Here is a 22,305-nt window from a genome sequence, read left to right on the forward strand (position 1 = left end):
AGCTCCACTCTATGATGCTCCCTGGATTAGCCAAGCAGCATGCTAAGCTAAAGCAGGAAGCACAATGCAGAAACCCTACTGGGTATACAAGAGTGGGCCCAAAGCAAGACATTTGAATTCCAGTCTACCTTAGAGCCATGTGAAGAGTCTTAACCAAAAAGGTGGAGGCAAGGGTGGAGGAGGCAAAGCTTTGCCAGCAGTAGCGTAGTGTGGCAGCACTGGTGTAGCAGGGATCAGTGTAGGAGGGACTCATATTTAAATGGACCGCCTTGTTGAGAGAATTCTGTGATTAGTGTGTGTGTCCTGCATGAACTAACACAATGCTTCATATGTACAGTGCGAACCATTCTTTGTTGATCAAATGACAAAGTTACACATGATCTGATAATGTTGCACTTCTTTTAATCCCACAAATTCAATTTTACACTGGCAACATGAGAAAAAGTGAGTCAGAGTTTGTAGTTTCATCTGATAAGATGTAATGCTATGATTTACAAACTGTAATCTATACTATGAATACAATCAGCAGCTTTGTTGCATTAAATAAAGGTTACAGAAAATATTTCTTTTTGATGATGTTTCAAGCTCCACAACAAGCTGAACATAACACACATAAGTTATTACTGCTAATATGCTATCAGACTGTTGTCCATCTGCCTATTTACACACCCAGCAGACATGAAGTACCATTAGCATTCATTAGCGTTTAAATATAAATGAACCATCCACTCTCCCTGTATGTTTTGGTCTCCAGCAACTCCTTAGAAAAATATCTGCTAAATGCTCCGCTATGTTCGCCAGCTAATCCCTAACTTTGTCTGCCATCTGGTGCTGGGCAGGTAAACAGCTGCTGGAACACTTTCCAACCCCAAATTGATGTGAGCAGCGAGACTGAACCAAATCAGTGAAGTTGCAGACTGTGAAATCAAAACAATCATGTGAAAGACACGATAACGCTCCATAAAGCTGAGGGGAGCTGTGGGTTTGTCACTACAAGCAAGCCCATTGTCCATACTCAAATATTAATAAGTGCAACGAAAAGTGGTTTTATATCAAAATATTGAATTTCATTTAATTTTCAATAAGCCAATTACAGTATCAGGATAACCTCTGTCTTGGAATTGTGTCATGACCTATTAGATGTTTTTTCTGAACTGGACCTCCATGCGATACTGTTTGGGGGTCTGAGTCGATCCATAAACAGGAGTGTAGTCTGGCTCTCCTGCATCCTCAGGCCAGATGAACTTGAACCTCCTCAGCAGAGTCACCAGGAAGAGGAAGAGCTCCATACGAGCCAGACCCTCTCCAAGACACATCCGTGGACCTGTGGTTTAAAACACAAGTGTGAACTACTACAACCGTCTTTTCAACTGGAGCTAAAATTAATGTCGAATTAGGGGTTAAGTGTGGTGACTTTCTTTCCATTTTTCTTTAATTTTCTATTATCTGGTGATATTTCCTCAATCAAACCTCCCAATCAATCTTTCTGTGTATGTATGAATGTAACAATCAATGTCACACACCTGCAGAGAAAGGCATGAAGGCCTCTGGTTTAACAAACTCTCCCTGGTCATTGAGGAAGTTTTCAGGGTTGAATTCATGAGGGTATTTCCACTGCCCCTCCTCAAACAACACTGAGGACAGGTTGGTAATGATGACCGTTCCCTGAAGAACAAACAACAAAGAAGAACAGAGGTCTAATAAATGTGTAAACACATCAGAAACACCTTGGTTTAATCAGGATGTCAGTTATGTGGAAAATGTGAGCCTCCAGTCATTGGAGGGGCAGCATATGACACCTATGAATTAAATACTGTGGGTACGAGTAATAATAGCTAAAAATCTAAAATATATTTTAATACCAACACAAAATATGTCTAAAAAATATTCACAATTCACATATTAATTAATATTCACAACTTTCCAAAAAGTGAAGTACACAGAAAGGTAGGAAACACCTGCTAATATTCTACGACTAAAACCATGAGAATTATAGAAGAAGTCTGAGAATTCTGTCATTGTTTTACATGACATGGTATTAAAGTTCTTCCTTCTTCAGGGGTTTTCTCATGATCACACTAAGACACTAAGACATATTTTAGTATCAGAAGTGAACGTGTGTTCTGAAGACATAATACAACATGTCTTTTCTAAAATAATCATACATACAGTAAGTGTAGAGCAGCTGAAACTCCCAGATGAGACATAAAGACATGTTGTCTTTCATTCTTCCATTCATGCACAATGTTGTATTGGGTTTGCCAATTTACAATGTTCAATGCAAAATTTATCAACTTGTCATTAATAATGAAAATGTACCATATTTATACTGCAACAGGACTTCATTTCACAGTGTTAGCACATTTTTTGTGCTAGAGTTAATGTTGAATTAATCAACTTTTACGCTTTTACAGAAACCACTATTGCAAATATAGGTTTTAGAAGTGGTAACAGAGGAGAAATACGTGTGGAGACTCTTAGACACCATGCACGTGTGTACATAACATCATGAGTCAAGATCATAAACTCTTGATTTTACCCTTAAATTTATTGTACAGTAAATTTTCTTTAAATCTAGAAAACCTTTCACAGTATCATACACAGTATACTCCTGTGTACTCGTTACAACACTTCGTTGAAGCTGCATAATGCTTAAATTGAATGATATACTGTATTCAAACCCAAGAAGTAATGTTTTAATGGCTGAAAAATTACATCATAGTCAAAAAGTCTTCTTGAATCACACATAGATCCCTGCCTGGATTTCATATTAAGTTCTGTGGCTTTGAACAGTGCACAACATTAAGATGTTTATAAAGATGAACCTTAGATGAAAATTTAGCATAGATTACTAAACAAAGTTCCCAAATGTTTCCTCTGAAGTGAGTTTTACCTGTCAGTGCTCAGAGGAATATTAGTATGATATGAATCTCTTTCTATATTTTTTATTATGGTACAAATGATGTTTTCTACTTACCCTAGGTATGGAGTATCCCATGAGCTCTGTGTCTTTAGTGGTGCAGTGGAAAACAGAGAGAGGAACAGTGTTGGCCATCCTCTGGATCTCATGAATGACAGCCTGCACAAGAGAGACAGCTGTTACAATATCATACTGTAGCATTGTAACATCTTGGATATATAACACATATACAACACGTTTTCCCTTCACAGGGAAAAATCTGATGCAAAAATGGGCTGTAATTATATATATGATCCAATAATTTTTATACTTGAACGTAGGGCATCTGATGTCTGTCTTCAAAACTGGCTTGATCCTTCCCATCCAGAACTTTGTCTATTTCCTGCTGGCAGCGCTCTGAGGAGTACAGAAAGAAAGATAGTATGGACATGAAGAAGAAAACTATGCAAGATATTTCTCAGTCTATATGTAATTTGAGTGTTTCTGCATGTGTCAGCTGATTCCAAAGGAAAGTGTGAATCTTTCAAACTGTGGAGAAAGAATATGACATCTCCATGTGACAACAATAACTTCCTAACTATTGAACTCCTGAAAAAGAGGAATAGTCAAACCAACAGATGATGGACAAATACCCTGTATCTGTGGATAGTTCATGAGATAGAGGAAAGCAGTGAGCATGGTGTTGGCTGTCGTGTCGGTCGCAGCAAAGTGAAGATCCAAAATAAATGCACAAAGCTGGTCCTCTGAAAATGACGAGTCATCATCTCCTCTCTTTGCAGCCAGACAAGAGAGAAAAAGAGTGAGTAAATACTACAAACTATTCCCTCATTGTTATCAGCCACCAAGAGACACACACACCTTATCCAGTTCATCCAGGTAGCAGTCTATGAAATGTCGTGGTTTACCAGGAACTCTGTTTTTTTTGCTCTCAGCCAACAGCTCCAGACGTCTTTCATGTGCCATCTGGGAAGAAAAAAAAAAGTTCAACAAATTGTTTTCAATAAATCTTGACCTTAAGATTCAAGGTTTCTAAAGGGCACAACTTGCATCTTTATATGCTATACTGATGAATATAAATCCATTTACAGAGACACACAGTCAATGGCCAAAAAATGTTGATATAGGCAGTTAATTATAGTACATTAGGGCTACTACTAACAATTATTTTCATTATTGATTAATCTGCTGATTTTTTTTTTGAGTAATCGATTAATTGCTTGATCTATAAAATGTCAGAAAACAGTGAAAAATGATTCTTTGGTTATCAAAATAGTTACAGAGACATTCTCAGTCAATTGACTAATCGATTAATCAACTAATCATCGCAGCTCTATAGTACATGAGAGGTCTACTGTAATGTCCCAGGCTGCCCCTTCTCATAACTAAATGACTGTTATTCAGCAGCCTTCTGAAGTTTTGCTGTTTAGGCCATTTTAGGTCATGCCTCTTCTCTTGCATCGTAGTTCTTATTCAAAAAATGTGCCTCTGTCATCACCTCATCACAGCACTGTGACCCATTGAGTTGATTGTTGTGTCATGTTGCAGTGTGCATACAGTTTATACAGCAGCCTCATGGAGCTGCTAGCTTGGCTGTAAACTTTCTATTGTCATTCATTTTTTCCTTCTTTCCGTCTTTTGAGCAGGGCATTTCTTCTGCTATAGCCTACATGGTGATCCACCAATTGAACCCATGCACCATTGTCTCTGTAATAAAACACAATTCAATGGTGGTTTGCTGGACTTGGAAACAAAATCTTTCCGAAACATACCTTAAACATCTTAAAGGCTTTCTGGAAGGGTAGTGGCAGGTTGCGTACTATGGGAATAGAGTCATAAATCTGTATGGAAGAGAAAAATGATAAATTACAAAGTTTTAAGAAGCCCTTTAGTCCTCTGAGCATTGCCCAGTTGAGTCTAAGAGAGTTACTGCAGTTCTCAATTACCTAGTTAGAAATTCTTAAAATTACATCTCCTTCTCCCTCATTGAAAATCCAGAATCTATGAATATGTAAATATATTTAATTTCAAAAGTTGATCTGCTGGATACAAGATGTCTCCTACTTCACTGTTAAGTCCATTCTCAGTGTTTGTGCACTGGAGGTTTCAAGTTCCCACATCACACTTGTGTAAGTTGCAAATTGGACCACAATTGGCGTTCAAGGTGGTTGTGATGTCAGAAATCATGCTTGTAGTTTTACACAGATTTTCAATAACAGAGAAACTCTCCTCTTTCCTCAGATGAAGGCGAAAACTTACTTCTAGTGTTACATACATTATTCTGCACAGTGAAGCTCAAACATTGAACTGAAGTAACAGGAAGAAAACACATTTTTGAGTGGAGGGGACTTTAATAATTTAACAATTCTTTAAGTATAATAAAAGATACAGGGTACCACTTTTCTAACTCATCTTAGTCATCTTTACATTCTTTTCAGCTGATTAAATATTTTTCAGCCAGGCTTTATAACAATAATATTAACAATATTAACAACAGAGTAGCAAAGTCTCAATCTTTTAGGTCACCCACACTTGACAAGAAAACTTCAGTCAGAAGGACAAATGAAAATGTTCCTGAACTGAGTACTGTATAAGGATAAACTCAGCTGCAGGATGAGACACAGTCTAGATTCCACAAATTTCCCAGATTTTATTGATTGTATCTGTTTTATCATATAAAGTGCATGTCTGGCTTTGCATGACTCTGGTGGGAAAGGAGCTATTTAATTCATTTTGTGTGAAGTAGTATTGAGACAGGATCCGTCTCCACATTCACTTCTGTTTGTTCTTACATGTATTATACATAACCTAATTCTGTTATACTTCCTCTACAGTTTCAGTGGTGATGCTACATTATTGAGTGGCTTTATTGTCGAAAATGTGACTCACCATACCCCAGCGCCCGTTGATTATTTTGGAGGTCTCATGAAAAAGGCCAACAAAAAACTTCATGAACTCATCCTCGTAGTCGTACTGCCTAGCAAACAGAACTTGGCAGATTACGTTGGAGGCTGCATTGTGGAACAGCATGTGAGGATCCATGGTCTTACCTGGAAAAAAAAAACATAAACAAACCTTGACCAAATAGAGTCACTAAAGGTGTAAACTTCTTATAATAACATTATAAAAAAAGATATAATAAGAAAAGAAAAGATGATAAAGATATTGAATTTTTTGAGTTTCTAGTTTTCAGCACAGAGTTCAAAAGATCCTGCTCAATATCAACATTTATCCAATCCTTGTGTCCTGCTTGGGAAGTTGACATACCGATACTCTGCTCCAATGGCTTTATGATGCGATGTATCTCTCCAAGAATCCTCTGCTCCATGGACTGTTTACCTAGACCAAAGTTTCTCAGGGTCATCAGACCAAAGCGTCGTTGCTCTTTCCAGCCAGGGCTATAATCTGCTAGAATCACTCCTGGAGCTTGAGCTACATGCAAAAATATGGATTTAAAACTTAGAAGAAAGTGTATCCACTTTCAAATACATTTTTAATGAATGACGTTTCAATGACAAGTTTTCATGGCAATATATTAATATCTGTTGAAGCTGACTATTGACTTCCTGTTATATTCCTACATCCCTGTTCTAAACATATCAAATTAAATGTTGTGTGTGAAAAAAAGTCCAACAGTGTCATTATTGATACCACCACTAGATGATGCCATAAAAGGGACTTTTTAAATCCAACACATAGTCTGTTTAAGAGTATCTCTGTAATTAATTAATATTAATTAATTATTTCTTTGTGAAAAAGAAGGAGGGTATTTTTTCTTGCTTTACCAGTTTAGTCAGTGGTGGAAAGTAATTAAGTACATTAACTCAAGTACTGTACTTAAGACTGACTTGAAAAATTGTGAACCTGTCTTTTAAGAATTTATAAACAAAACATACACAGTAATCTCATATGATGCATCATTTAGATTAAAGCAAAACCATTCTGCTTAACAAGTACTTCTCCTTTCGATGCTTAGCACATTTTTCTGTTAATATATTTGAAATAAAATGATGAATGGAGGACTATTTTTACATTGTGGTATTTATAGTTTTACTCTGGTAAATGATCTTAATAGCGATACTTCTTCAACCACTGGTTAATGTGGCAAGTTTCTCTCTGAATTTGACAGTCTGTTGACTGAGGTGTGTCTCAAAACTGTCCATCAAGTTTTGTATATTTTGGACATTTTGGAGTATAATTTGGACATGATCACTGAGATTTGTGCCCGTCTCACACACTTTCACACACATGAAATATAACTTGTGCTGGTTTTATTGTCAGGTATAATAAAAATAATTTGTATTATCAGTAACATTGTTCCAAAATAGCACAGGGTGACAGGACTTACATATTTGTAATGAAAGTAAAAAAACCTCTCCAACCTTTCACCTGTACAGCATGATTGACCAATAGGTCCTGTGGTCTGCCAGCGAAGTCAGCAGCTTTGGTGACAAGGGCTTCTTTCAAGGCCTGCAGGCCATTGATGACGACTGCAGGCTTGTGCCCAATGAACAGGCTGTAGACGTTACCATAGCGTTTGGCCAGCTGGGGACAGAGAAAGAGTAGATTATAACTACCATACATGGATTTAGCTGACATGACCTATAGTCAGTGTAATCAGCCACTGTATTGAGTCAATTATTAACAAGTTATTATTAGTAGCAGTGCAGTGAGTGACCTTATTTTTAATATCGCTGATATATCCACTTTCAAACAGAATGAGCAAAAGCACCTTTATTCTTCTGGATTTTAATGCTGATAAATGATACAAATGTGTATAGGATGACAGAACAGGTCACCCAAGTGTAGATCAATGTATATGGTAATTTTAGGTGAAGAGCTCAGCTCATCAGACAAGCCAATCATTAGAGAAAAGAGCAGCATAGCATTTTCTGGTGCAAAACAAAAGCTATTAAATACATGTTATTGAAAAAAATCCATTATTTTTCCAATCCCTACGGCTAAAAAACTAGAGAAAAAATGTTCACATGAATTCACAGATGCAAAAATAATGGCCATATTTAGATTTAAAGATGTATGTCAGTATGTAGAGTTCCCATTTAGGTTACTAAATCTCAACTCATCTATCAGTACAGTCAGTATATTAATATGAACCCTTTACCCTCTCCAGGTCTGCAAGGGGACTCTCCAGATTGAGCTCCAGCACGTTTCCAAAGATGGGGATGGGTCGCGGGCCTGGAGGGAAATTTTTAGCCCTTTGGGTCCGAAAGAGGAGCAGCAGGAGCAAAACAGCCACCAGGAGAAGAGCCACAGATGCAAACATGATGAAGCTGGGATTCTGACTAATTAACTGGCTTACACTCTCCTTTTCACTCTGATTTAGCTTTACTAAAACACACAACCTTTGCACAGTCTTGTGGCCTGCAGAATGATTGCATCAGGTGAACTCATTGGTTAGCCAATGATTTGACCTAAAAATCTGCAGCAATCAATAGAGAATAACTTCATTTAAGAATAACTTATCTGTCATTAATAAATGGGTGATTAAACCTTAGTGAAGCATGAAGAGTGTATTCTTTAGGTTTTACACTTCATTAATGGAGAAAAAACACTCACAGTCACACTATATTATGGTGCTATGTTACCTAAAACAGGAGAACAAAATAGCCATCATGATTTCAATGAATGTTATTGAATGTGAAGTATGCAACAACATTTTTGAATAGTGATTCTTGAATTTTTTAATAAATGTGGGTCAAATTTAACCTGGCACACTCTCTACAGTATATACAGAAAATGTGTATCAGCTGCAGAAAAAATTTAAAAAGTTAAAATATTTATGTATATTCGGGGTCACTTGTGATGAAGTACAAAGAAGTCTATTCTTGTGTATGTGTGATGTCTTTATTATCAAATAGGTCCAGCGCTAGCCACTGCATCATGGGTACAGTCAAAATAATATGAGGAGGAATGTAACTTAATACATCTAGCTCTACACTAGTGGAAATCATCCTGGCAGCTGACCTCAGGCCTGTCAACTTCTCTTATAGCCTGAGGAGAAGTCATCATTTGTTGACCTCTGGTCAGATTGGAATGAGTATATTCCTCGAAGAAGAGAAAACTAAATTAACAATACTCAAAGTCAAGGATGACTCACTGTAAAACTACTAGTAACCAGCTCACACAGAAAATACTAATCAAGAAAAATAGATTTTAATGATTCTAATAAGACTGATTCAGCAGAATTCTTAATATACAGTCAGACAACACAATTCTATCCAACACTTGTTGACTTGTTGTCCCATAGTAGCTAAAATGAAGAAGTGAGCTTCAGTCAGAGAGAGATGTATGTATTTTCCCCTTTATAAAAACAGACTAATTTAACTATATATATATCTATTTTATATCTGAATATAATATACATACAAAATGGTTTTTATGTTAAAAAATCAACTTTAATGTTAAACCTATTATCCAATTCTGTCCACTTGAGAGAGCCATTGCTTACCTTTTGTCCATTCTCTTTTCCCCCAGATAAAAGACAGTGCAGCAGCTGAACTGTGTTAACATTTAAAACAGTCCAGTGAATCTACAGTAACTCTATTATGCTAAGAAAGGCAAAATTAATCTAAATGTTGCCCATACCATAAGGGTGAATAGACACTAGAACTAATCATGATTTAAGAACATTATTCAAAAACTAGGAAGTTGAGGCCAGGGGTGGTCTAAAGGTTACCGAGGTGCATAGCAAAATCACCAGTGTTAAATTAACTCTGAGAGCATTCAATTTAACACTAGGAAAGTGTCTATATGTGTCCACTCTTTTAAGTGTTAAATTAACACATTTGAAAGTGCTAATTTTTAACACTCACCAAGAGTTATTTCAACACTGAAAGGAGTTGAAAATAACAGGCTAACACTAGGTAGTATTGATAGTACAGACTACATTAAAGTCAGTGTTAGAAAATCAACACTACCAGACGACACTTTACTCCAATACGAGTGTAACACAATTAACTAAGGTTTAGAATATTGTGGACAACCAATGCCCCTTTCAGCCACAGCTTGCACATAAATATTGTGTTAAAAGGCAGGTACACTGCAAACATAATTCTTGAACTGAAACAGAACAGTTCAGCATGAAGTCATACAAAATTACAGTGTGGGACAATGTACATTTGGTCATCAATGTCATATGAAAATTGCCTGTCATAAGGTCTGTAGTACAACAGGTCATCCACACAGATCCGTGCGAAGACTTCCGTTTTCTCCTCAATAATAAATGCATTTACTAAGTGATCATCAAGATACACTGTTGAGACTTTACAAGTTAGAAGATGAGCGTTGTCATCTCTAACAATTATTCTGACAATGTTGAACAAAAGCATCTAATTTTTAACACCAGAACATCCCGACCTGATACTACTATAAGTAGCAGATTGTAATGATTGTATGAAGTGAAGTTTTGTCAGTGTCAAATGAAATGATTTTTGGGAATTTTTGGGAAGTTAAACAAAAATAAAAACTTTTTTAGGCTGCCAAAACATAGTAATATGGGGTTCCTATAAATATAAGTCAACTTTTGGCAAAATTAAATTAGTGCTTGTAAAAAGACAAAAACAACTGTATCAGTGTATGACAACACTCATTATTAGCATAAAATATAGGACATTGCACAACCATAAATTACTTTGCCCATCCTGAGCCAGCCAATTTCCTGCAATGTTTTAGTTAGGCTGCCTTTTTTGACCAAGCCCATTCATGCCATCTTACTTATGACTCAGCTAAGCTTTTAGGGTCTGGTTTGGTAGATACATTTATTGAAGGGGAGAGCAAGAATGGTTGGTGTCCGGACCAAAAGAATCTTGATCTTCACTTCACTCAGAGAGAAATTGAAAAGGCCTTGGGCTCATTACAATCTAATAAATCACCAGGGGAACATGGTTTCCCCCTGAATTTTACAGAGAGTTGAGGATTTACTCATCCCCCTTATCATGGATGCAATTACCTTAACATGTAGAACTCAAACTCTCCCCAAATCATTCTCTACTGTCATAATCACTGTGATTCACAAAAAAAAAAAAAAGTGCTTTTCATTTCAGCCTATTTCATTATTAAATTCAGACTATAAAGTGATCTCTAGGGTCCTGGCCAAAAGGCTTGGCTAGTACTTGCCACAATTAGTAATCCAGACCAGAGTGGCTTTATTTCTAAATGCTCATCAGCTAACAATTTATGTAGGCTGTTTAATATTATCCACCTAACAAAATCTAAGACTGATTCTGATATAGCTGTAGCTTTATATGCTGAAAAGATCTTTGATAGGCTAGAGTGGCCTTATTTAATCATAGTCTTGGTTTGGCCAGTTGTTTATTAATTGGGTAAAAACCCTTTATCATGAATCCTGGGCCAAAATTACAACTAACGGACAGATCTCAACAGCATTTCCCTTGAGTAGATCGAATCTCAAGTCTCCAGGACTCTTTGTCTTGGCTATTGAGCCCCTTGCCGAAGCAGCAGACAGGATCCTGACATAAAGGGTTTCAGAGAAGATCAGACAAATCATAAAATTCTCCTGGCAGGTGATGTAATTTTGTACTTAACAGACCCTGATAACTCCCTCACCAAATTACAGATTCTATGAAATGCTTATAGTGTTTTTTCAGGATATAAGGTGAACCAGGAAAGAAGTGAAATTATTCCACTAACGAGTTTTGATCATGCAAAGTATCAGCATCTTGGAATAACTGTAGATAACAACCCTTGTAATTTGTACAAACTTAACTACCTCCCATTGCTCAGTAGAATTGAAGATGATCTACGTAGGTAGATGAGTTTGCCCATTATTCTAATTGGTAGAGTTAACAGTGTGAAAATGGATATATTACTGAGATTACAATATCTCTTCCAGTCCTTACCCATTCTACTACCTCAAACTTTTTTTAAGACCCTCAACAAACATGTTAGACAATTTATATGGAATTATAAAGTACCCAGGGTATCTATGGAAAAACTGACATAGATTATAGATTAGGGGGCATTTGATTACCCAGTTTTAAAAAGTTCAAATTCGATTTATTTCATCCTTTTTTTTGAGAGTGATGGTGCCCCCTCCTGGATACAAATTGGATTGCATCCCCTGAAAGTAAAAGCAATCAGTGATTTTATTTATAAATGGAACTCCAGAATTCTATCCAACAGGACAGACAATCCTGTTTGATTAAAATGTGGTGGGAGATTCATGGAAGTCTTAGACTGAAAATGGGACTGTCATCAAGAACACCTCTGAGACAAAAAAACCCCTCATACCCATGACTCTTAATAACAAGATTCTGGAGACTTGGCATCATAAAGGGATCCAGCATTTGAAAGACTGTTACGAAAAGGGACTTCTCATGTGCTTTGAACAACTGAAGAGGAAATATGACTTGTCCAGCAGGACCCTCTTCTGCTCTCTTCAGTTAAGACATTTTCTTAGAACCAGCCTGGGCCCTGGAATGACTTTACCTGTATTTACTGATGTGGACAAGCTGCTTCATGAGGGAAATGTATACAAATTTATTTCTAAAATCTACTCCCTGCTGCTGAATGAGGGCACAAAAGCCAGGTTTGCACAAATCTAGAGTGAAATGGGAATCAGATCTGAACATAACAATTGATGAACACCTCCGGTAAGATTTATATGAAAGCAGTTTGTCAGCTACCATTAATGCCGGTACAGACTGGTGCAACATAATTTTATTCAATTTATTCATTCATTACTAGTTTATTTCTATTGCTGACCAAATAATCCCTTTAATATTACCAGTTGTACATCTATATCCATTTATCTGCAAGAAGCTAAAATAGGTTAGCGATGTGTTGGTCTGGCTCTACTTGTGACCCAGGTAGATCAAGTCAAACCCTGTCAGAGCTTGTTCCTCTCAAAGTGTGTAACGGTACCCTGTTTGATTTGTCTCACTCACCTTTCATACAGAGGAGCAAAGTACAACCCTAATCCTAATCAGAAGAGGAAGTGCTGAGAGCTAACCAACCCCTTTTAAAGCAAATCAGTCAGCCAGTTTCTCCAGTTCAGTTCAGTCCCCTCACCATGTTTACTTTAATCATCCTAGGGTTCTGTGTTTGCTTATTCCTCATTCAACTCATAACCTTGAGGCCCAAGAACTTTCCACCTGGACCCATTATCCTGCCGCTTCTCGGGAATGTGTTAAACATAAGCTTGGAGAACCCCTTGAATGACTTTGAGAGGGTAAGAAAAACACTGCATGGCTCTTCCAATGCCTTAAATTGTTATGTTATGTATGTAATTACTATTATTAGAAGGCTACTTAAAATGGGTCTAAACTAGTTAAATACTTACTTACAGTGCTAGTTTCAGCTAACCTATTTGCTGTTGGGGTAAAATAAAAATACATGCAAAGCCACTGAAATATGCGCACAGTATACTATGCTTCTAAGGGCAAGGGTTATTTACAACAGCATTGCTCTTTTCGTGTGATTGCACAACATATTGTCGTTGTCTGTGCAGAGTTGACCACCTGTGTACTTTGACTAACCAGTTTAGGCCGTACACACTGGCTGTTTTCAAACTGATGCCCAATACAATAGATGAGTGGTCTTGTTAAGTCAATATTTGTGAGATTTTGAGATCTTCGCTGTTGAGATCTTAATACAATATAGGTGAAAAGGGATAGTTTTTTGGTGCTCAGTGCATTGAAAAATCCCTTTTAAAATCACAACTTCAAACTGCTTTTACAGAAACTATGTGCTGGAGGATAATCTACAGACCTCGCTGCCCCAAGTAATCACAATAAGGTTTCTAGAAAGAGACATTTCTGTTGATTTTTACAAATATAAATTTTCAATTCAAAATTCAATGCCAGAAATCCAGAAGTGGTGGTGGCAGTCTCAGAAATTATCTTAAGGCTGGGCAATTATAACCAAAACTATATGCATGCCTAGATAACACAAGCTTTAAGTGGGCGAATATACTGCCGCTGTAATTTCAGTGAGTGAGCGTAATATCCATCTGTTATGTGATATTCTGTAGATGTATTTCAAAAACTGACAAGCTGTTGTGTTTTCTCTCAGCTGAGGAAGGCTTATGGAAATGTCTACAGTCTGTACATTGGTTCCAAACCAGCTGTATTCATCAATGGTTTGAAGGCCATGAAGGAGGCTATGGTGTCTAAGGCTACTGATTTTGCTGGACGACCCCAAGACCTGTTTGTCAATGACACCACCAACAGGAGAGGTAGGACAGACATGATGTGTCATAGGAGAGAAAAGATCAAATTTAGTTGATTTTAAAAAAGGAGTCAGACGTTTAGGTTTCATATGGCAATAATATATCTCTTTCTATGCATGTACTGCATGTAGGGATGGGACAGTAACCAGCACGACTAGGGTTGCCCCTTAAAACCTGCTTCTAAATTAGTAAGAAGTATTTTGAAACTTTTATCAGTACTTGAATGTACTATAAATGTAATCTATCAAAACACATTCAACAAGAATACATTTCCATAAAAGTCTCCCATTAGTGCCAGTATGCTTTACACAGCCATAGCAGTCTTGTTGGTCTAATAGCAATTTGTTATGAACAAGCTAAGCCAAAGGCAAAAACAGCTCCTCCCCAGAGAGACAAAAGTAATGTCATCCATCTTTCATCTTTAACAAAATAAAAAGCAGAGAAGTCTAGAGCCATTAAGATCAAAAATGTTGTGATAGTGGGAATTATATCAAGCCCTAAGTCCTTCAATCCATTTATTAATTACAAACAAAGGGGATGCCCATAAGGTCAGATTTAAAGGTAGGGATGAGGAATATTGACACACTTATTTTAATTGATCTTGTGTCCAGATAGCCAAATAAATGAAGATTATGAACGCCTCGTGTAGAAGAATCTGGTCTGCTTATAGTGAGCAAAAACCCTACTGCTGTATTTTAAAGTGTAACTTACTATGTACAATAACTATGAATACAACTCACTAATCTGAATCTCAGGTTTGAAAGTAAACAACGACAATACATTAAAGTATTGCAGAGAGTTAATAATACAACAGGCTAGAAAGTAATTGATCTCTGGAGCAGACATTAGATAACCTGTAAGTTCACACTGTGTGCTTTTTGTGTCAACACACCTGTTGTAGGAGTGATTCTGGCAGATTATGGCTCCAGTTGGAGGGAGCATCGTCGCTTTGCTTTGATGACTTTGAGGAACTTTGGTCTGGGGAAGCAGTCCATGGAGGAGAGGATTCTGGGAGAGATGCAGTATGTCATGAATACAATGGAAAAGAGCATTGGTACGTCATCTGTAGGTCCACACAATCCTCGTACAACTTTAATCTGTACAGGTGCACACTAAAATCTCACCACTACAAATAGTGATGCAGCTGATTTAAATGAAACAAATATTTAAGTATTACCACATGGATTTTAATCATACATTTCCATTAATATCAGTAGATTTTATACAGTTCCTTTTAAAGTCGCCTCCACTTCCTTTTCCCTTCCTCTACCTGCCATTTTCTGCTCATTGTGTAAGTCTGTTGCCAGGTTGAATTTTGGTTCAAGTTTGAATATTTGTACAATGCTGTGTCATACTTAAGTCTGTGTTATGTCTTTTACCAACCCAGTATCATGGTAGTTTGTGAAATAGCCACGAAATTTAATCTATAGAAACACAAATTTTACATTTTTTTCGTGACACTCAGCACGACTTTTAAACTAATTTATTTCAGTTGGAAGTATGTTTCATGCCTGCACCACTTTTTTTTCTGTCAGTCAGGTTTTTTCTCATTTGTTATAATTTTTTTGAACTATAACCGCTACATTATTGAGCATTTAATCACAAGATTTCATCTATTTTTTGTTTTTATTTCTTTATTTTAATTTTTATCAGGACAGTTAATGGTCCGCTTCATTCTGGTGGACGGAGGACCCACCACCCAGAAGTATTTTGCTCACTGTCACCATGTTAACGTTTTCTTTTAACTATATCTTTAACATTTTTTAACACAAAAACACAAAAGTGTCCTTGATATTCAACAGTACGATGGGTCAATATTAAGGCCATCAGTTTTAATTATTTCTCCTTTGATTATGATATATAATGTTTTTGTCAGTTTTTGATAGCAGTAGGCTATGGCAGAGCATTGTGTTGTGGGAAACTTGACACGTTCAACTACTGTTTCGGGTTGTCTGCCATCAGTGGGCTTCATTCCATTTCAATTTGCCAGTCAGCTGCAACCCGGAGTCAAACCCCACTTTCTCTGTTAAGAAAAGGTATTTTATAGCCTGTGACTGTAAAATGTGAAGGTGCTCATCTAATTTTATATTTCCAAGAATATGTGGCTGAGGATATTTAATATGAAATCATCTTTCTTAAAACATAGAGTCTTCTTCAATTAATTTTGAGCCACATCATCCAATAAAGCACCCCAACGTGTGTGTGTATGTGTGTGTGTGTGTGTGTATGTGTGTGTGTGAATGGGGAGACTCACTGAACCAGCTGCACACAAAAATCTCAATCAGTTTGGAATAAATTCAGATGAAAAGTAAATAGCAGACATAATAATAAACCATAATAATAACTGCTGTGACACTGGATTGTTTTTACAGGCAAAACCTTGAGCCCTCAACTTATGTTTCATAATGCGGCATCCAACATAATCTGCCAGGTTCTGTTTGGTAAACGCTACGACTATGATGATGAGTTCATCACAGTGCTTGTTCAGTGCTTCACTGAGAATGCCAAGCTAGCCAATGGACCATGGGCTATGGTGAGTCAAAGCATGATTCACTACTCCCTATATAATAGACGCTAAATTACTCAATAGTGAGCAGCAAATCAAGATTTCAGAGTTTTCAAATCTTTAAAATGCAGAGCATTGCATTGTGGGATTGTTAACAGAAAGTAGTGTACATGCCATGGACACTTACTTTTTGTGGAACTTTTGAGGGCACAATATAGTGGATATATTTACACACTCAGCATTCGGAGACGCAAATAAAATGGAGGGTGAATGTAATGCACAATATATTAAATAGGGAGTGATTTTAGACACAGCCTAAGAGTCTTTGAGTTAAATATTAATTTTAGCCTTTAGCATGCTAAGATGCTCGCAATGATAATACTAACATGCTGATGTTTAGGAGGTGTAATATTTACCATGTGTACCATCTTAGTTTAGCATGTTAGCATGCTAACATTTGTTAATTAGCATGAAACAAAAAGTGCAACTAAGGCTTGTTGGGAGGTCATTAGTTGCAGGTATTGATAAGGAAACAAAGTATTGGCCACACAAAATGTTTTACCCAGTAATGGTGCTAGAGGAAAAGCCAAGGGGCCACCAAAGATGATAGAATTCATCCCAAAGTGAAGATGAATGTGTGTCCTAAATTTCAATCCATCCAATAATTGTTAGACATTTCACTTAAAACCACTGATGTGAAGCACATGGTGGTGTTAGAGGAAAAGTCAGGGGATCACCTACATAAGTAGGCTTTGTCCTCTGTGTATAATGAATGTCTGTACAAAATTTCATGGCAATCCTGGACTAAAGTGGTGGACTGACAGATAGATCAACATTGCCATCCCTAGAGCCATGCCATTACCATCACCTAAGAATAGAACCCCAAGATACCTGAACTTCTGCACTTAGAGCATCATCTGGGATTCTGGTATTTAGCACCTTAACTTTTTCTGAGAAATTCTTATTCTCAGACTTGGTGTAACCGTTGTGTCACACTCACCTGTAAAGTGCAGCAGGGTACGCTGAAGATTAGGGTTTGGATTAGAGGGTTCGGTCTCATTGTCCTCCAGAACCTCTTTGAGGCTGTCTGAAATCACTGTCCTCTCAAACCATCCACACTTCTGCAACTGCAGTAGCTGTTGACATTTGGTGTGTTGGTGGTTCAGTTGAACTACCTGTGCCAAACACTCTGAAGACCTATTTCTTCAACTTGATAATCTTACTCACCTTGCCTCATAGACATTGAAGTGTTGTTTGCTAACTAAAAACAGAATTTTAGCTTGCAAATTAACTTTTATCTCCAGTAGTACTTTGTATGTCTTAACTTTTGCCATTGAAGTGAAACATTTGATAATAAAATTATCTGGATTCAGATAAGTTAAGGATAAATCTTTCTTTACAGCTGTATGACTCCTTTCCCATGATTCGTAACCTGCCGCTGCCCTTCTCCAAGGCCTTTAAGAATGTTAAGGTATGTTTATAGGTCCTGGAAATGTATTGTATTTATTTATAATGAATTGTGAAAAATTTAATCTAAAACTCTTGGTGCAACCTCACACAGAGAACAACAACCAACACAAATGCTCTTAATGCTCTCAATGATTCATGTTTTTCAGACTTGTCAGCGTATTGCAAAGCGTGTGTTGGCTGAACACAAGAACACCAGAGTCCCTGGAGAGCCACGAGACTTTGTTGACTGCTATCTGGATGAAATGGATAAGGTGTGTGTATGTGTGCGTGTATGTGTGTGTGTGTGTGTGTGTGTGTGTGTATCAGTAAGGTATAATTTCATTTGATGTTTGCTTGAAGAAACATTCTCCTCTTTTTAGAGAGGTGACGATTCTTCATTTTCAGAAGAAGAACTCTCTATGTACGCTCTTGATATTCACTTTGCTGGGACTGACACTACCTCCAACACTCTGCTTACTGGTTTCCTTTACCTTATGACCCACCCACACATACAAGGTATGCATGCACAGGTAATCATAGGTTATTTCTTTTCTGTCATTGGCTCCATAGTCCTGCCATTGTCTTTCTGTCTATCTAAATTTTTTATCTATTCATCCATCACTTATTTCTATAATTATTTCTGTGAAAGTCACAAACAGAATAGGTATTTATCACAGAAGACATTTTGACATGTGTGACATGTCAGAATATCTGCTGTGAAAAATCAGTGAAAAGATGTAACACCATGCAAAATTACATCTGACATTTTGTTGTAAATATTGATACATACAAGAATTGAAAGAGGAAAGAGCTGGTCTTTGTCCGGGATAGAACCTGCATGTCTCCTCCTGAATCTAAGGTGTGTCAAGAGTCAAGAGTTCCATTTGATCATTTGGCCAATTTATGGAACTGACCTTAAAGGGGACATATTATGCCCTTTTTTATATTTTGAATTTGGGGCTCAACTGGAATATCTGCATGATTTACAGTTAAACGCAATCCTCATTGATCTTATACTGGCCCTTTATGTAGCCCCTCAGTTCAGCCTCTGTTCGCTCCTGTCTCTTTACGGACCCCCTCCCAATAAGCCAACTCTGTTCTGAATGGTTAGCTTCAGTTTGGGAAGCTATGTCAGCAAACCATGAAACAAACTATAGTAGTAGATTTCACTATTTTTTCCTCGTTCTTTACTCGAAATGTCAACTTCTCAAATACATCCATACATGTTCAAGTCAGAATCCGGTCTGACCCTTTATGGGCCAACGCCAGCTTGTCGGCAAGGTGGAAAAAAAGATTGCAAACGAAGCGTTCAGAGCAGGTTGAAACCTGGCCTGTTGACATACAGGGAGCATTTTTACATACGTTAATTTCAAGTTGTGGAACTATGACCATGTTTAACATAGGTATCTGACATCATAACAGTATATAAATTACAGAAAACCACAAAAAGCATAATATGTCCTCTTCAATTAGCTACCACAGCTGCTAAAATTAGCTGGAGACTGTCATTTCCATCAATGAAACTGATGGCCGCAGGCTAAAAATTAGAAGTCTGTGTATTTATTGTTTTTTGTTTGTTTAATTTTATAATTTGTCATTAGTATCCTTCATTCAGTCTACTGTTCTTCAGGCATTTCCACATGTTGTTCTAGTTTTTTATTTCAATATTCATTTATATATCACGGACAAAACACATTAATTAACACCAATGTGATATAAATGCGTCAGATTTAGCCAAAAGACGAATTTTTCCCACTTTGTCCTGTAGACCTTACAGTGGACACAGTGAAAAAAGCACATGTGCTCCACCTCATCAAGTGCGCCAGTAAGCCACGCAACCAAGCCAGCATGTACAACACCAGGACCCTGAATGCCATCATTCCACCATTTACCAGCCTCTCTATACCTGTCACCCGCTCTCAATCACGTTCTTCATTACATTGTTGTTGCATTGTTGTTGTGATAGTAATACACTGCCACCACCCCCCTCTCTTTGCTGTATTTTTCAGAGCGTTGTCAGCAGGAGATAGACCAGGTGTTGGAAGGGAAGGATCGGGCCAGTTTTGAGGACAGAAACAACATGCCTTACATGCAGGTAAATCATCAGATATAATAATTTCACTTTTATTTCATGTGTACACATGGGTCTCAGTGGCATATTTATCAGAGCATGACACTGAGTCTTCTAAAGGTAGGGGATCATTCGCAAAAGTGTAAAAATCAAACAATAAATCCGGTGGGAGAATCAATTTATGTTGGGGTCCTTGCTCAAATAAAAAATGCTGAGTTGACGTGGAGATCCCTGCTTTTAAATTGCTTTTAAACAACATTTATTATTTCCTGGTTGTCAACATATTGTTGACAGGTTCCCATGCTGCAAGTTTATTGGTCAGGTTTGAGCTTCTGAGGGCCTGCATTGTTTTTCTTTCGTCCTAAGTCAAATATAACATAAAAAGAGAGTTATTCTTTAAACATGTTGTTTAAAGATTTTCACCTCTGACCACACACCTCTGGGTGTCATGGGGTCCTAGAGTTCACTTTTGCATCACTGCAGCAAGCTAAGAAGTTACACCACTGGGGGTCAGCAATGATAAGATTTTTATCGGGTGTTAAGTTGCTCTTTCAATGTCTTTTCTTCCAGGCTGTGATCCATGAAGTGCAGAGGATCGCCAACACTGTGCCACTCAGCGTCTTCCACTGTACGACAAAAGACACAGAGCTCATGGGATATTCCATTCCTAAGGTAAGAGGCAGCTGGTGTTCAATAGTTTTGGCAATAGTGACAGTAAAGTGATGTTTTGTGGGAAAAAACTTCACAGGTACTCTATAGCTTCATGTTGAAAAAGCAATTTGTTTCATGGTTGCAAGCAGAGTCAAACTCTGCAAGGAACAAAGCTGAAATTGACTTTTCTGCAAATAATAATTCATAATTAATTAAAAATTTCTTGATTTCACTGCTTGTAAGAAAACAGTTGTCTCTCAATATAAGGTAACAGATTTTCCAAACAGAGTAACATGACCTTTGCTTCACTTTCTCCTCAGGGTACAATGATCATCCCTAACTTGACCTCAGTGCTGAAGGAGGAGGGACAGTGGAAATTCCCCCATGAATTCAACCCTGAAAACTTCCTCAATGACCAGGGAGAATTTGTCAAACCAGAGGCCTTCATGCCTTTCTCTGCAGGTATGAGAGCATAAAAAACAAACAACAGAGCAGGTCTTGTTGTATCACACCTGCAAATGCATACACAGATAGGGTGGGTTTAATCAATGACCTTTGAGTCTTGTTCATGTCTCAGGTCCTCGTATGTGTCTTGGAGAGGGTCTGGCTCGTATGGAGCTCTTCCTCATCATGGTGACTCTGCTGAGGAAGTTTAAGTTCATCTGGCCTGAGGATGCAGGAGAGCCAGACTACACTCCAGTCTATGGGGTCACTCTGACTCCCAAACCTTATCGTATGAAGATCGAACGCAGGGCAACGCAGTAAAGTGGTCTGCAGACACACAGCAGAGACAGTGGAAATGAACCCAGTTAATCATCCACAGTCAGTTACACCTGAGAACAAATATGATGGCTTTTGTGCTACTCTTACTGACCATTAACAATACATGTAAAATGTGCCAAACGCTGGGTGGTCATTCCCGTCGAAGTTCTGTATTATATAATATTAATACATAATATTACTCAAATAATATTGATTAGTTATTATGAACTTTGTATTTGTACTTTAGGTATTGTTATTCTTGTTCAGAATAAAAACAGAAACTATGTAATTGACTTGGGTGTGCGAACCCCTTTTTGTTCTTTGGATATTGATTAATTATAATACGAAACAAAACTTATACTAATACTAATACATGTATATTTTAAAATAGATTATTACTAATCTAATAATACAATGCCAGTCAAGGGTTTGGACTGTATACTGTATATTATATAATGTATATGATATATTATATGTTAAATGATGTTTTTACCTATCATTAGGTCCTGCAGTGGGTATCAGGCTGTGCTGTTATAAATGTACTAAATCCTCTGATAGACAACATTCTCTAACCGTGACCTGATAAACCTTTAAACTGCCTTTGAATCCTGCTCTCACCCATTACTCTACTTGGCGACTTGATCAAGCTTTATATCTGCATTGTATCTGTTTAAGCTAACCTACACTGGCCCCACTGTCTTGATGGGCAGTATAATTTGAACACCTTGGCACACTCAGTT

At 37.4% G+C, this 22,305-nt stretch overlaps 2 protein-coding genes across 3 annotated transcripts; one reads left to right on the plus strand and one right to left on the minus strand.

Moving 5' to 3' along the window:
- Positions 1 to 412: 412 nt before the first annotated feature.
- LOC122986529 (cytochrome P450 2D15-like) lies at positions 413 to 15,099 on the minus strand. Of its 2 annotated transcripts, XM_044357854.1 has the most exons (12): positions 15,019 to 15,099; positions 8,040 to 8,133; positions 7,300 to 7,462; positions 6,185 to 6,349; positions 5,807 to 5,967; positions 4,690 to 4,758; positions 3,779 to 3,883; positions 3,553 to 3,691; positions 3,231 to 3,316; positions 2,978 to 3,079; positions 1,524 to 1,665; positions 413 to 1,324 (listed from the first exon to the last, which is right to left on the minus strand). In XM_044357854.1, the coding sequence occupies exons 1-12, from the start codon at positions 15,066 to 15,068 to the stop codon at positions 1,137 to 1,139; spliced, it is 1,464 nt and encodes a 487-aa protein (XP_044213789.1). In that variant the 5' UTR covers positions 15,069 to 15,099; the 3' UTR covers positions 413 to 1,136. The 2 variants fall into 2 exon arrangements, with proteins under 2 accessions (XP_044213789.1, XP_044213787.1); XM_044357852.1 differs by lacking the exon at positions 15,019 to 15,099 and having other exon boundaries at positions 8,040 to 8,201.
- On the plus strand, positions 12,947 to 21,858 carry LOC122986530 (cytochrome P450 2F2-like). Its single transcript, XM_044357855.1, has 11 exons — positions 12,947 to 13,127; positions 13,970 to 14,132; positions 15,028 to 15,180; positions 16,499 to 16,659; positions 18,035 to 18,103; positions 18,249 to 18,353; positions 18,462 to 18,597; positions 20,091 to 20,176; positions 20,723 to 20,824; positions 21,124 to 21,265; positions 21,381 to 21,858. Exons 1-11 carry the CDS (start codon positions 12,969 to 12,971, stop codon positions 21,566 to 21,568), a joined length of 1,464 nt encoding a protein of 487 aa, XP_044213790.1. The 5' UTR covers positions 12,947 to 12,968; the 3' UTR covers positions 21,569 to 21,858.
- The last annotated feature ends 447 nt before the right edge of the window (positions 21,859 to 22,305 follow it).

Source organism: Thunnus albacares, chromosome 7, assembly GCF_914725855.1.
Source record: "Thunnus albacares chromosome 7, fThuAlb1.1, whole genome shotgun sequence".
In the NCBI taxonomy this organism is placed as follows: Eukaryota; Metazoa; Chordata; class Actinopteri; order Scombriformes; family Scombridae; genus Thunnus; species Thunnus albacares.